The sequence below is a fragment of the Myotis yumanensis genome, unplaced genomic scaffold (assembly GCF_028538775.1).
Source record: "Myotis yumanensis isolate MYYU_CA2020_CCGP unplaced genomic scaffold, mMyoYum1.0.hap1 SCAF_15, whole genome shotgun sequence".
NCBI lineage: Eukaryota > Metazoa > Chordata > Mammalia > Chiroptera > Vespertilionidae > Myotis > Myotis yumanensis.
The window spans coordinates 34,111,222-34,128,297 of record NW_027223766.1 but is presented as its reverse complement, the minus strand read 5'-3'; the positions used below and the strand labels follow the sequence as shown (position 1 = coordinate 34,128,297).

General features: G+C 33.3%; 1 protein-coding gene across 2 annotated transcripts in view; it reads right to left on the bottom strand.

Moving 5' to 3' along the window:
• The window catches only part of CSMD3 (CUB and Sushi multiple domains 3), an 857,474-nt gene that overhangs the window by 524,861 nt on the left and 315,537 nt on the right, over window positions 1-17,076 (bottom strand). Inside the window, exon 7 of one of the 2 annotated variants that reach the window (XM_070391936.1) lies at window positions 9,131-9,442. The exons of the other annotated variant lie outside the window; for it this stretch is intronic. Coding sequence (XP_070248037.1) covers window positions 9,131-9,442 — 312 coding nt within the window. The remainder of the gene's footprint in view (window positions 1-9,130; window positions 9,443-17,076) is intronic. 2 annotated transcript variants of the gene reach the window in all.

The following is a 17,076-nucleotide window of genomic DNA, read 5'->3' as shown; positions in this document are numbered from 1 at the left end:
AATTTACCTATAACCATTCTTATAATCTTCAAAAGATTATTTTCAAGTAAGATTATAGGTGGCTAGTACTCATCATCCTAACATGGTGGTTTGTTTCCTAAGAAATGTTTTGAAGATCTATATCACACATATTTGCTCTTTTCTAGAAACCATGCCCCCAAGAAGCATAGATAATACACAAGAAAAAAGTAGGTAAAAGGAAAGTCAAGTGAGTTGGATATACTGAAGTTTAGAGTAACTGAATTAAGGGTAAAAATGGCAAGAAAAAATATGGGGCTAATAGAAACTCAAGATGAACTGAATGTAACACATTAGTATAACTTGTACATGAGTTGAATATAAATAGTAGTAGCTAGAACTGTATATATTAGTTGTTTCCATAATTTTCTAAAAAATTACATTTAACTACTTTATTTCTAAGAAAATCAGATACCAAAGGTATTTAAAATTATGTGCTATTTTCTTTGTTTAAATATATTTTACCTTATGAGATTTTTATATAAGGAGAACATACTTTTATCGTAAAGTTGCCACAAGGGGGCAGTATCATTTATTGAATGTCTTTCTTAGTATAGGTACTCTATGCCAATTGTCTACTCAGAATGGGATAATTTCTCTCCTTTCTACAGATATAAAAATAGAGAAGGGCTAAGTAGAATTCAAGTCTTACATATGCATTTTAGCAAAACATGTTCATTCATTGACTCTGAAATTTCAATCCTAGCATTTGTACCACCACCTGACTGTGTATACCAACACTGTACATATCCAATCAAACTCCCAAATGCATATCCTAGAAAACCACAAATAAATGGGATTAGTGTACCCTGTCCTCATTTCTTCTTTTCAAGGCAAACTAATGTCAAAAGTTAAGTAGTCAACAATATCTGACCTTCAGCATGTTTACTTAATATAGGACAGAACCAACTTTACTAATTAAATATAATATTGAATAAAAATATTGATTATGTCATTGACTATGTACAGATAATGCCAAGTTTTATGCATGGCTTGGAGCCTTTAAATACTTATATTAAAAAGTGTGAACAAATTAAATAAAAAGGCATAGCACAAGCCAACTATTACATGAACTTCAAATCATCATATAGTTTTTTAAGTAAATCATCATTGCCTGCATTCCTTTCTAATGGGAAAGTTCAGGAGAGTTGGTGAACTATGTGTCCTTTATGTAAGCCAAATAAAAGAAAAATGTTTGAACCTCTATGAGCTCTGGATAAAAACAATCTAGGAATTTCTGCCATGTTAATCTCCTTTGGTATTCCAAAGAAATGTCATTTGAAGACTATTTTAAACAAAGAAAAATCAAGCATCAACACTAAAAACTATAGCCCATAACTTAGAATACGGTGTAATTATGAAGAGAAAAATATTCTATGCAATGCGCCCCAAATCTAACACCATGCTCTTCTGCCACATATGAAGCCTCCGCTATTCCTAAAATTTTAAAGCTTAATTGTGATTTCACACTGTGCACAGCAGGGCAGCCATATGCTCTAGAACACTACATGCAAGGGAAGCAGCTTGTTGCAAAAGTGGGTGAAAATGCCCTGAAATAATTCTGAACAAGATAAAAATGTCTCTGACATAGGACCATTTCTTCATACTCCAAAAGGCAGAGGAGTCAGCTCTGGCACCAGCTCTGAGCACAAATAGAATGTCTAGCCCCTTCAAAATATTTTTAAAAGGGAAAAGATTTAAAAGTCACAAGCATCACATTCACAGTGACCATATGATTCAAAGGTAAATAATTAAGTCTGGTAACCATTTGCAGAAGTCAGTTATACACAAAACCAGTTTCATTTCCAATCTTTAAAGGTACACCTTCCCTTTTAATTTACTGCCATACATGCTATTATCTTCCTTTTTTTTTTTCTTACCCATTCTCTGAAAAACTGAGAAACAGTATGTTAAAACCATGAACAAGCTACTAAGATTTCTGATTAATTATTACCATCAGACATTGGGGTTGAAAATCTGAAAAAAAAATCATTTATGAAACAAGGTCATTGTTATAAGTTGATGGTTCCAGTTAATGTTAAAAGATATATGCTTCCTAAGATCTACTCAAAGGAGAAACAAAAGCATTGTCCATCAGAAGTTTTTAATCCTATATTATAAGAGGGTATTATGCAAATTGACCCTCACAGTGGAATGACCAGTTGCTATGATGCACACTGACCACCAGAGGGCAGATGCTCAAAGCAAGAGCTGCCGCCTGGCAGTCAGTGAGCTCCCACAGGGGGAGCTCCGTTCAGCCACAAGCCGGGCTGACAGCTGCAAGCGCAGGGGCAGTGGTGGAAGCGTCTCCCACCTCTTCGGCAGCACTAAGGATGTCCCACTGATGGCTTAGGCCTGCTCCCCCTAAGCTGGCAGGTGGACATCTCCCAAGGGCTCCCGGACTGCCAGAGGGATGTCTGACTGCCAGCTTAGGTCCAATCCCCCTGGGGAGCAGGCCTAAGCCAGCAGGTGGACATCCCCCAAGGGGTCTTGTACTGCAAGAGGGCACAGGCCAGGCTAAGGGACTCCCGCGAGTGCACCAATTTTTGTGCATTGGGCCTCTAGTATCTATATAAGAATAAATTAAAAGCATGGCTTGAGAGGTAGCATTAGATAAAAATGTTCAAATCATTACTTGCAGATTTGTCACTGGTGAAAAAAATAAACTGTCACTGCTTAATACTGTCATGAAGGTTCTCAGGCATTCAGAATATTTTTATCTAATACCTATAAAAAATGCACAAATATCTTCTGAAGTAAATTCTAACACTTCTTTTTCATTTCTCCTAACAGCAACTTATTCTACAAAATGTAAAATAATTAGAAACAATAAATATATTTACTCTTATGAAGGACATAGTTCTGACAATTTCACAAATGTGATGAAAGGTAATAGAATATAAAATAATAATGATATTCAATAAATAATTATGTATTTAAATAATAAATTGGTATATTTCAGGACATGTATTTTTAAATTGCTACAAATATTAGCACTAACCACAATTTCCCACAAAATAATATAATTATAAAAAATTTATTAGAACTATAAAAAATTATAAGAGTGATAAAGCATGCAAGAGTTAATATACCTAAGTAGTAAATATGTATTATCTTTACCAGTATGAAAGTCCCTACTCAAAAATTAATTATTAATTTAATAAATTATAGTAAGTATCTTACAAGAAATATATGAAACCAGATAATTATTTTAAAAATGATAACTTCTCCATTAATTATTATTTATGCTGAACTGCATGAAAATCAACACATTAGTCTCATAAAGAAGGACCAGGGAATTCAACCAGCAATCAAATGCAATTTCACCATTTGTATAAAATAGAAGATAATGCTTAATTATTCAAAGATAATATGTTTTGCCCAGCTGGCATAGCTCAATGGTTAAGCATCAACCTGTGAACAAGGAGGTCACAGTTAGATTCCCAGTAGGGGCATATGCCCAGGTTGTGGGTTTCAGGAGGCAGTCAATCAATGATTCTCTCTCATCATTCATGTTTCTATCTCTCTCTCCCTCTCCCTTCCTCCCTAAAATCAATAAAAATATATATATATATTTTAAAAGTTTAAAAAGTTTAAAAGTTTAAAAATAATTTTAAGGTATAGAATTTAGGGTAAAAATTAAAAGTAACAAATTAGTTAAAACTTGACTTGGGAATGTCGTCATCATTTACTCACATATTCGTTTATCTTTTCAGTAAAATCATAACTAACTCAATCTGTTCTATCTTAAGGATAGACCGAATTTACTGTTATTAAAGTTAGTCAGGACAATCCTTCTGCCCTAAAATATCCCTGCCATTCATCAGATTGCTACCATTCAACTCATTCCTGTAGAATTCTAAGTCTAGCTGTAGTATATTATCTGAGATAGTTTATCAATATTACGATTATTCTAAAGGAAACCATGTTCTCCTGGAGCCAGGAGGGGGAGCAGGCACTATTTGATATGCGTCGCTCTCTCTGTTGTTCATCATCCTCATTTATGTTCATGTTATGCAGTGTATCAGCATAACCTGTAATCTTGTTTGAAATGCAGAACTTCAGCTTGCACACCAGTTCCATCAAGTCACAGTCTGCCTTTGGGTAAGACAGCCACTGATTTGTGTTCACAATGAAGTTTGAAAGCGGCATAGTCTGACTCAGATTCCAAGTCCCTGTCAACTCTTCATTCCATGTCTGTGTGCCTTACCAATTTGTCTGCCTGCCTTTAATTACTTGTCATTTATTATTTACATTTCTGCTAAAATGATTTCCTTAAAGGAGTTACATTAAATAATATCACTTCCCTGCGAAAGCCCATCAGTGGCTTCGTATCTCATTTAGATCAAAATGAAGCTCTTTACCGAGGCCACAGAGCCTACCTACATGGTCTGATTCTGCTAGTTTCCCAGCTTATCTCCACCACTCTCCTCTTCCACTGAGCGAGTGCCAGGCACACCGTGCTTTCTTTTTCTCAAGCAAAACTCAAGTTTTTACTACTTGTTGTTTTCTCTGATATGCTTTCTCCCCTAATCCTAGCATGGCTGCCTTCTTACTGTTATTTAGGTCTCAGTTTAAATTTTAACTCCTCAAAGAGGCCTTTCCTGACCATCCAAACTACCATCCAAACTAAGGTGGTCACCCATATATTATATAACCTGTTTTATTTTTTAAAAAAAAACGTTTTTATTGATTTCAGAGAGGAAGGGAAAGGGAGAGAGAGATAAAAACATCAATGATGAGAGAGAATCATTGATCGACTTCCTCCTGCACACCCCCTACTGGGTATCAAGCCTGCAACCCAGGCATGTGTCTACTGGAATCGAACCTGGGACCCTTCAGTCAGCAGGACAACATTCTATACGCTGAGCAAAACCAGCTAGGGCCATAACCTGTTTTAATTTTCTGCACAGCTCTTGCTACCATCAGGTAGATATCTGTTCATTCACTTATAGTCTTTTTCTCCCCACATTAACATAAACTCAACTAAGCAAGGTCTACTTAATTTTGTTCAATGTTTGGTAGTCAAGAATTGGAAGAAAATCTGGCATGTAAGTACACAACAAATATTTGTTGAAGAAATAACTAAGAAAGGGGAGGAAAGAAAAGGAGGGAGGAAGAAGGAAAGAAACAATGAAAGAAAGGAAAGAAAAAATAAGAACAGAAAGAAAAATGAAAGGAGTAAAGGAAAGAAGAAAAGGAGAAAGGAAGGGAGGAGGAAGAGAATATGGGAGGGAGGGAGGGAGGGAGGGAGAAAGGGAGGGAGGGGAAGAAAGAAGGAAGGACGATAGATAGGTAGGTCTTAAAGAAAATAACTCTTGTCTTGGACATTAACTGAAAGGCAAGCTAGAGTTAGATCCTCAAATGGAGAGTTTTGGGAATTTAAGGTATCTCTGTAGGCACTGGGCCCTGGGGAAAATATATATGTGGCTGAGTTCCCATTTACTGGGATTAGAAGAGTGCCGATCGCTAACTTTCTTGATGATAGCACTGGCCACTTCTTTGCTTATTTAACACTGGCTATACAATTAGATAAGTCCCTGTCAACTCAAAGATTAAGTAAGAGACTATAGATCATGATACATATATTAATATATAATATCTCTGAATAAATTCATAGACAGATTTAGAAGGTATGGTAATAATCATCTTGCTACAACACCCTTTGATGCTTAAATGCTTTCTAAATACCCAAGTTTTCCATCAAGCTATGCTTAGATATCTGGTTAGTGATTTAGGAATTTAATATAATTAAACCAAATTCAATGTGAAAAGAGTCTAATTTATAGTAGTAAGCTAGTTGCATCTTTAGTGGTTCCATTCACTATGTTCTACAACTCTGAACAGGTTGACTTCTCTTACCTAGAACAACCTGTCACATTTGAAGACAGTTATAACTCATCCCTACTCACATATCATACTCATTCTGGATCAATTTTTCTCTTAGAATTGACCAATAAAGTTTCTCTGTAGTCTTAGCTCTACTTTTTCTTTTGAAATAGAGACTATATCTTAAACTTTTGAATTCATCACTCACTTAGCACAAAGATACTATGTTCAATAAAACCCTGACAAGTAGAAAGCAAAATGTAGATATATCTTAAGAAGGTAATTTAAATTGAAATAGTGCTGCTTTAACCCTAGTACAATAAATCACAAAATTAGTTGGCTTAAGTACCACAGAGAAAATTAAAAATATATTTTACAGATATTTCAAGTGTTTTCATATTATAATTAATTGTGCAGGTTTTATTTATAATAAACTAGTCACAGTGATCTAAAAGTTAATATACCATCAATTAATACATATATTTTGAGTCCACATTCACACACAAGTACCAAATACTATATGCAATTTCAGTGTCCAGGTTTTCTCTGTGTTCATAGTGATAGTGTTGGAAATGGTATTTTATTTCCTCCAGTTATTAATAATAAATCAGGAATCATCCTATATAATAAAAGGCCAGCGACTATAAAGGCATAACAACCAGAACGACTGATCGACCAGTCACTATAAGGTGCACTGACTACCTCTAGGTCCCTCCCCCCAGCCCACAGGCTCTGATAGATCGCCAGATGGAGAAGAGGGAATCGGGGTGGGTGTGGGCAGCAGGACGGGACTGGGGACTGGCCAATAGGTGGAAGATGGCCCTGATCGTAGGCAAGGGCTAGGGAACCTACCCGCACACAATTTCATACGCTGGGCCTCTAGTTAATTGAAAAGCATAAAATGAAAGTTTTAAGTGCAGTGTGAATAGAGATAAGTGATGAAATATTTGTCACACAAGGGAGAAAAGTATGGTCCTTTGATGACTACTGCACTCTCTTGTCACAGATAGTAAAGTCAGCAAAATTGCATCTATTTTATTATATTAATATTTATTAATATGAAATTCATTGACTATATATTTCCTGTTTAATTATAATTTCCTTTGACTTTATAAACATATAAAGATTATAGGCAAGACACTTATATCTGGTTTGAAGTGCTAATATAATAAAAGCAATGTATTATTGTGGGTTAATAGGAATGTTGTTCACTTTAACAGGGATAAAATAAAAAACACTAGTCTTTTTATAAATGTGCAAAAAGAAGTAGTTAGCTTTAATTCTGTAGATATTTGATTATAATGAAGTATAATTTCATGTCTTTAAGTAATTGAGGTGAATGCTCTGGCTAATAAAATTGTAAATATTTATTCACTATTTTATTAGCAAATATTATATTAATATAATCTATGGGTCACAAGCTATTTTAGGCACTGGGAATGCAATACGAACAAGACCCACCTTACCTCATAGAACTTAAAATGTACAAGTCTAGGGCTGCTGATGACAAAAGCAACGGAAGTTCAGTATTGTGGTGAGTTATAACAGGAAAACCCAAACTTTGTGGATGTAACAATTTAAGCTAAAACTTGGAAAATAAATTAGAATGACCAGGTTTCAAGAAAAATGAGATAGCTTATGAGAGGAGCTCAAAGTAGAAAATAACATGGTATGTTTGACAAACTAAAAAAAGTTCTGCTTCACCAAAAAAAAAAAGGGGGAGTGACAGTGGGAGTCATATGAGATTTTACAGTTGGAGATATAAACAGAAGCCAGACCATGAAGGTTCCTATAGCTTATCATTGAGCCTTGATGTTATTCCTAAGGTTGTTGGGAAACTACTAGAAGGTTTAAAGCAGTGGAGTGATGTGGTCAAGCTTTCATTTTCAAAAAATAATTCTGACTATACTGTGGAGAATAAAATAGAAGAAAAAGAGTTATTTTTCCTAAAATGTCTAGACTAAGCAATTAGTTTTGTATCATGTTTACTGATTATTTAAACTGTCAATTAAGTGACTCACTGCCTGCATACCCTATAACTCCTTTAGTACTGGGATCAGCCACAAGCCTCAGAAAATCTTCCTTGCTTCACCAAGATGGGTTTCTCTAGTTGTCCACTGTATTTGTCTTTAAAGAAAGGCTTTATCTTTATTTCCCATAAATCAGAGGATGGGACTCAGTAGGAATTTCAAGCATGTTGGTTAAGTTCGCATTATTTTTACAAAGAATACTGATTTAACATTAGCCAATTCCAATTTTGAAATTTGGCTCTAGGTGTGGCAAGCATTGAACAGATCTTGATTAATTCTATATATAGCATGCTTTGCATGAACCATGCCTGACCACACTACATAAACCATAACCATTTTAGAGAAAATATGATAATGAACTGAAAACAGAGTTGGAGTAGATATTTTGTATCTGAAGTATGTTCAATTAATTAAGATTTCCAATGATGCATATATTGATATAAATGAAATCCATTTATTTTTTGACACTACATTGGCTTTTCCTTAACTGCTAAATGAAACTTACTACCAAGAAACAGAAAAATATGCTTGCTACACTCCCTAATTTTGTGAAAGGTGGGCAGGCTAATATTAATCAACTAGAAAATTACCAATATATGATTTGGCTTTGTGATCATTTTTCCCTAAAAATTAAATTAGGAAGTCAAGGAATATTTAAATTCCTTGAGCCATAATTTCAAAATGAGAATCTGTTCCCATATGGGTCAGGCAATAGGTTATTTAGAAATAGAAGAGCAAGCTATGCAAAACAATCACCAGACATAATGTTTCCATTTTTACCAAATTATCTATTTTCTCAATCATTAATTAACATTTATTTATATAGCATAAAAACCTCATGCAAATACTGAAAATTACTACATAGGATAAGTCATCAATGTGTAAATATGTGCACATTAGTAGAAACTGGCTATTTGATTTTCATGCTATCTCAACAACATAACTGATATGTAATATGCAGTATGTGTTTAGTACTTGGTTTTAGTACTCTTTACGCATTCTCTTCTTTCTGCTTTAACCCCCACCCCCTTTAAAATTTCCATTGTACTTTGATTTGTTTATTTTACCTTCTGTGCTTTCAAATTATTCTGGTTTTGGCAGTACTATCTATAATTTTCAGCTACTACTTTGAATCTCTCTCGTTAGCTTCCTACATCTTGGTTGTCTTTCAGTTCATTCTCTAATTAGAATCATTACCAAAATAAAGCTTTGGCTGTTAACTAAATGGGCACAAGTAAAATAACATCCAATACCTCTATGAGTAACAACTGCAAGCTCGTTAGTTCTTTCTATCTGTTCAGCATTTCTTGGTCTTCTCCTTGTACTTTGTGTATCTGCTTGATGAGGAGAGAGCCCGTCCTTGGACGTGTTGGGGTCCAGACCTGCATTTCTGAGATTCGTAACTTGCACTCGCTGTTCCTCGGAAAGTCTATGGATGGTGACAGCTGTAACACTGGATACAGTAACATCTGCAGATGTGCTAGCAACAGCAATAGCACCAGTGGCAGTCCTGTTATGCTCCTCTAACTCACCAGTGGAGGTAGTGAGGGTCAATGTAGAAGAACCTGTGGGACACAGTAGCACTAGATGCTAACTTTTTCTTTTAAATTTGTTTTTCTGATAAGTTTAATAAATTATATTCCCTCCTATCACCTTAAAGATAATCAACATTAAAAGGCAAAACACACACACACCACTAAAATGTGAAGCAACTAGATCCAAGGGTTGGTCTGCATCAATGAATAGATAGTAAACAAAAATATTCCAAATTTTAACTATAACACATTAAGGGGAGAAGGTGAAACAGTAAACCCTTTATGTGGCCCTGAATCAGTCTTCTTCATTATTTATCTACAGAAGAAGTTTAACAACAAATGCCATTCAGGTGACAAGTTTTGACAGAATGGGTAACTAAGGAACCACACTTTTCTCAAAAGGACAGTTTGAATAATATGTGCCGTCTCTCTTCATAATTTTGGGGGGGAAATATCAAAATAATCTATTTTAAGACAAGCAAATGGAGAATTAAAAATCAAAGTCAAAATAAAAAAATGATTTAAAAAATTAAACTGAAATCATGGTTCTATGTAAATATCTATCTTAACCTCATTTGCCAGAAAGCAATTATTCAATGTCATGAGCTAGTCAGTGAGTTGTTTTTGGAATTTCTCTATTTTAAAGTAAAATTTGAGATTAACCAATTTTAACTAATTAATATTAAACAAATTATTTTGTTTAAGAATGATTAAAAATTGCTCTAGTTTGTTTGGCTCAGTGGATAGAGCATTGGCCTGCAGACTGAAGGGTCCTGGGTTCAATTCCAGGCAAGAGCACATGTCCAGATTGTGGGCTCCATCCCCAGTGATGGGTGTGCAGTAGGCAGCCAATCAATGATTCTCTCCCATCATTAATGTTTCTATCCCTCTCCCTTCCTCTCTGAAATCAATAAAAATATATTTTAAAAGATTAACTTGGAATTATTACCTTGGAATATTTATTGTTACAAAACTAGTTTTTTAAAAGGTTGATAATTTCCAAATATCTCATTACTATTTAACAATATATATCTCTCCTCATTTTTATTTTCTTTAAAATTTCACTATAATTTAAAGATATATTTTAAATATGCCAAATTAGAGTGTATTTTTTTCTGTTTACTTATACTTTTTATAAGATTGTCTATTGCAGTAAATAATTCTTACTTAAGGAAAATAAGTAACCTTGTAATAGAAGCATGAAACTGAAAGAATATATATTTAAAAGAATCTTGACAATTAAGATGCTTTATAAGAAAAAATTTGGATGTATAGCTACTAATTAAAAATAACAGTTAAAATAACAGTCGGATGCTGGTTAGAAAACTTCTGAATATTTTTTAAAGCCAATGAATGGCATATGCCTTCATATACATGCCTTTTCAATAAACTGCCCTTAAAACTGCAGTCCACAAAATAATTAGAATTTTAGACAAAAATACAGAGATATTTAAACATTCTGCAAGAAGAAAACAGTTATATTGCTTAATGTGTTTTGAGCATACTTGGCCTTTATTTCCTTCTTGTAGGCAGGTGATTAGTAGGACAAGTAATCCTGGCCTTTTTTTAAAACTCAAAAAAGAAGGCAAGCATGGGGCTCACTCGTTCATAAGCAAGTAAAGGGATGCATGTCTTCTAATAATTCTCCAGCCTGTTGTCTTATTTTGTTTTAATTTGATGTAGAAATTCAAAAATGTTAAATGACTATTGTATTTTGACAGGGCAAGCGGTAATGAAGCATAAAAATCACCAGATTATTTTAAAGACTATTAATATATTTTAAAGCATAAAAAAAATTAAGTTGCTATTGGATATTTATCCAAGATATTTTGTGAAGATTAGAATCTACTCAATTCATGTTGGCAATTCCAACTGGCCAGTATTATTTACTAAACTAATATTTGGTAAAGGTTTTCTCTAATCACATGATTAAGCAATAACTATGCTTGCACAGCTAATGTTCAGTAATTGACCTCCTGGCAAATCAGACTTCTGGGATGCCTATGTACTCATTGCTACAAAAACATTTACCTGCTTCATATTATTCTCCTGCATAATTTAATTATCCCTTACATTTTTTAAGGAAAATATAAAATTAGAATGAAAAATTAATACTTTAAAACTTTTCATAACTTTCAGGCTTTTCAATCATTTGCCGAGCCAGTGTTCTCAGTGGTTGAGCATTGGCCTATGAACCAGGAGGTCATGGTTCAATTCCCATCTGGGGCATGTGCCCAGGTTGCCAGCTACATCTCCAGTGGGGGGCATGCAGGTGGCAACCCGCAATGATTCTCTCCCATCATTGATGTTTCTATCTCTCTCTCCCTCTCCCTTCCTCTCTGAAATCAATAAAAAAAATTTTAAAAAGAAGGAAACCATTAACTACAAACATGTTGCTATATATAATCTAAAAGTATGAAAAATAATGAAATTTTTGCTCTGTCTCAAATCTCAGTTTTCCTACCTTTAACAAAGAAGTAAACTGAATAGATACTATATTCTGTCACTGAGTTTATTACAACTAAGCCCAAATAATCTCTCATATTTAGGTCAATAAATCTGTGGTAATTCTTAGAAATGTATCTAGATTTCTTCTATAACTAATCTTCAAGACTTACAGACCAATTCCAAACCCATTTCCTTGAAAAGCCCAGGTATTAAATACAGTTTCTGACCAAATCTGAGAGACAGACTGATCTTTAGTAGTATATACAACTAGAATTTGCTAGCCATTCTCATAACAAGGCTCTACTTCTGGCTAATGGTGGTGATGATTCAGTACTATTTTTTTAACCCAAGTGCACAACATGTAATGTTGGAAGAAAGCACTGAACACCCCATTTACTTAATAATCACAGTCTAACCAGATATATACTTCAACAAGATATTTTACTAACTAGTTTTTATGCTTTACTTATATATTCACATTCTTTCCTCCCCATACTAGAGTGCAAGCTCTCTGAAGGCTAAGTTTTTGTATATTCTATTCACTAACATCTAGTTTATTGCCTGGTACATAGTAGATGATCAAGAAATATTTCTCAAAAGAAACAATAAATTAATGAATTTACTTAATAATAATGCTACTATAATATTAATAGTAATTAGGAGGGTAAATTTCACAAAGGAAATATGATTATAATTTGTAACATGGCCAAGTAGTATTTTAAACAATAAAATGATTCAAGGGTAATTAAAAACAAAATGAAAAACAATTTTGTTTTAACTTTCAAAAACATCACTTTGAAAAAGTGTGGAATCTGTAGATAAGTAATAAGAGTTACTTTAAATATTTTGCCATCATTCCCAAAACATAAAAGCTTACATTGTTAGTGTAAAATAGGTTTACTTAGAATGTTCAAATTTCTACAGAGTGAAAAGTAGTTATATTTTATATGGTCAGGAGGTATAAGTGCATGTAATTTTAGTTAGATATGTTTGATATATTTAGTGGAACTAAAAGAAATAATACTTATTTCCTTAATAGGCCATAAAATCATTCTCTATCATATAGTTATATCATACATGAAATAATCATCTAATTTAAAATGCAGATCATAAAATACTGATTTTAGTTAGACTTTAAATTGAAAGTGTATGAAACAAAGATTTTTAAATTGTCAAAATGTACTATTTAACAATTTAAAGCACTCAACATTTTTGCATACATAATTGTTTTTTGAGGTAATTATCGATGTTGTTAAAAGCCTTAGAATTAAATATAACAACAACCCAATGTTAAATATGTAATATATCTAATCTAAAATTAAAATATATATTTTACTTTCCTTAAAAATGTTAAGATTACTACACAATTATGTAAATATTGTCTTTAATAACACAGTATTAAATGCATATGTTGTAAACATACAACAAAAATTTTTAAGAGTACATTCAGAAAATCCATTCTTCATTTAAAATAAAATCATGTATACAAGATATAGTCTATCACAATTAGATTATCCTGTCATTAAATTGCTTGAGATATATATAAAATTAGATGTTTACAATATAAATGCATCTAAAAATAATTTTATTAATATCCTTTAACAAAACATTTCCCAATATAACAAAAAAAATGAAATGGTTTACATATGTAAACATGCTTCTAGAAATCATAACTACATGTAATCTTTGGAATTATGATAATGAAAAATGACATACATTACACATGTAAACTGGCAAATTTGTTAAATAGTAATATTTACAACATTAAATTTAGATTTCATTATGAAAAAATATTTTTTTAAGGCTTTTTTATTTCAGCAATATACCTGCAAGAAACTAACCATAATTCATGAAAAGCCATTTATAATGTATCATTTAAAAAGTGTACCAAATATTCATATCATAATTGATTTTGCATTTCTTTTTTATTAAATTTTTAGCATTATATATATTTTTAAAGCATGCTACTTAGTTTTGTAATTATTGTCTAACTCATCATATAGGTAAAGGATAGAATATGTTGCTAGAAACATAAGGGGTGGCCATATATATATCTATAATAACAAAAGGGTAATATGCTAATTAGACCTGACATCTGGAAGGATGTCTGAAGCCAGGGCCAGAGTGAGGCCTGGGTCCCAGATGCCTGCTGGCGGCTGGAGGGAAGCAGCCCAGGTCCCGGGTGCCTGCAGGTGACTGGAGCGAAGCCCCCGTCCCAGGTGCCTGCCGGCGGCCGGAGGAGGCAAGCCCGGGTCCCAGGTTGCCAGAGGGAAGCTGGTGCCAGCAGCAGGGGGAAGGAAGGCCTACTCTTGCACAATTTTTCACGCACCGGGCCTCTAGTATATATATATACACACATATATGTATGTATATGTATATATATATATTTAAAGATAATTGTATATTCAAAGTGGTAGCTTTTAGATATTTGTTTGGCATGTTATTTTATATAAAAACATATTCTGTTCCATCATTTTTAGTATTTCAAATAAAATATTTGAATGAAAATTTAATTTACAAAATAATTCTAAATGAATAATTGGTGGCATTATGATATTTAATGAAGAAAATTGCAAAACATTAAACATGAAACATGCAAAAGAAAATATATACAAAATAAAATTTAAATAAAACTAATGCAACAATTCAATGTGAGCCATAATTTAAATATTTTATAAACTTTAGCATGTGTAATTTAATATTTTATTTATTATTTTAATTAATATTACTTATATGAAACCTATAAGAACAAGTCAGTAAGTGAGATCTCTTGAAAATTAGTTGAAATATGAAGAGTAAGTTAAACAAAGCCACTGCTTTGTTACATGTTACAAGTTTTAGGAAGCATATTGTATTTGAGGAAAATAAGTAATTTGCATTTTAAACATTACTAATTCCAGTATCCCAAAATCTGTATTGCTTAGTATTTAACTGCATAAATTGGTGAAAGTGTATTTAGTATGAATATTCAACTTAAGAAAAATGGGTAAACTGAAATGGAAAGTAGCCCTTTAAGTGTAGAATATAAATGATCTACATTTGATTGTTACCTAATAGAAAAGTCTCTAACTAGGAGAATTTTAGTGAACAAATATTGAAAAATATTGCAATTTAGTTTTAAAGAGTATGTCTTCATTGATGTTATAAAGTTCTGATTTTAAACTAAAATTCTGAATTGATATTGAAACTACCTATGATTATAATCTTAAAATATCTAATTAAATGAGTATAAGATACACTTGATTGTTAGATGCACCTTTGAGAAAGCAAACATTGGCCAATTAAACTATGACATAGCAATGCAAAAAATGCTGTCACCTACATACAGAATTCTGAGATGTTAAATGTAAAACAAATTGATCTTCGTAGAGTAAAAAAACAAAATCACTAACACAAATAAAAGACTTCTTATGAACATGAATTAATTAAATTACTAGTACTAATTTAAAACTAGAACTGAGAATTTAAATACAAATAATCATTCTGATCTGATTGATGTATTACTATATATTTTTGTTCCTATTTGTTACATATTTCTAAATAAATTTCTACACATTAATAGGAAAACCAATATTAAGTGTTGCAAATATATTTGTTATTGTTTATCAAGTGCAAGTGATCTTACTGATTTAATATAAAAATTGAAAAAATATTTGCAATCTAAGCTGAAATTAATGATAGCAAGATTTAATGATGCATTTACTAAATCCACTAAGAGTAAATAAATGATTGTAAAAATACTCAACAAATATGTAGTAATGTCAAGTTGTTTACATGCAAGAGAAAACCTTGTATTCTGAATTTTGAAAATTCTATAAACCCACATGCTAAAAAACATAAATATCTTTACCTAAGTGAAATATTGAAAAGTATCATTTCAGAAAGCATGTGGAGAGTACTCTTAATCAACTATGACAAAACTATATATACATATGCACATCTATCCATTATATCATCCTATGTAATAAAAGCCTAATATGCAAATCAACCTAACAGCAGAACAAGTGGTGGAATGACTGGTCGCTATGATGTGCACCGACAACCAGGGGGCAGACGCTCAACACAGGAGCTGCCCCCAGCCCGCTGGCCCCAGGCCAGCCAAGGCAAGTGCCAGGCCCTGCCCCCCCCCCCCCCATCGCCCTGCTGGTCACCCCACAGATGGGCCCTGATCACTGGCTAGACCTAGGGACTCTACCCATGCACAGATTTTGTGCACCAGGCTTCTAGTGTCATATATATTAAATGTGCAGCAACTACATCTTATCTATAATAATAAAAGCATAATATGCTAATTAGACCAGATGTCCTTCTGGGCATCCTTCCATCATTCCAGACAAAACCGGGGCTGCGAGGGAAGCCCAGGTCCTGGGTGCCTGCTGGTGGTCACAGGGAGGGAAGCTGGTGCCAGCAGCTGGGGGAAGGCTGGCCTACTCTTGCATGAATTTCATGCATTGGGCCTCTAGTATATTCTATATGTCACATATATATTATATGTTGTGAATGTATGAATGTTATACTAATTATCATCACTGTTTTGTCATAAAAATATGAGAGAACAGACATTTCGTTTCTTAGGATAAGAAATGCTAGGATAAATTTGTTAATTTTTTAATCCTCACACAAAAATGTAATTTATTGATTTTGGAGAGAGAGAGCTATATCAATGTGAGAGAGAAATATCAATCAGTTGCCTCCTGTATGCACCCCAACTGAGGATTGAACCCGAAACCTGGGTATTTGGCCAGACCTGGAATGGAATCCGTCACCTTTCAGTGTTTGGCGGGATGATACTCTCAATAACTTTGCAATACCTGCTAGGGCAAGGAAAATGATTTTATTATATTTTTTAAAAATATATTTTATTGATTTTTTACAGAGAGGAAGGGAGAGAGAGAGAGAGAGTTAGAAACATCAATGAAAGAGAAAAATCAATCAGCTGCCTCCTGAATACCTCCTACTGGGGATGTGCCCACAACCAAGGTACATGCCCTTGATTGGATTCGAACCTGGCACCTTTCAGCCTGCAGGCCGACACTCTATCCACTGAGCCAAACCGGTTAAGCCGGGGAAATGATTTTAAGTAGTGGATTGTGAGAGTCTTCAAGATATTCTCTCTCTCTCGAAGGATTATTTCTTCCTTTACCTCCTTGACTAAAATGAACTTGCAGATTCAGGCCTCAGCATCTCATCACTTTTTTTTCATATATTTTGGAAGT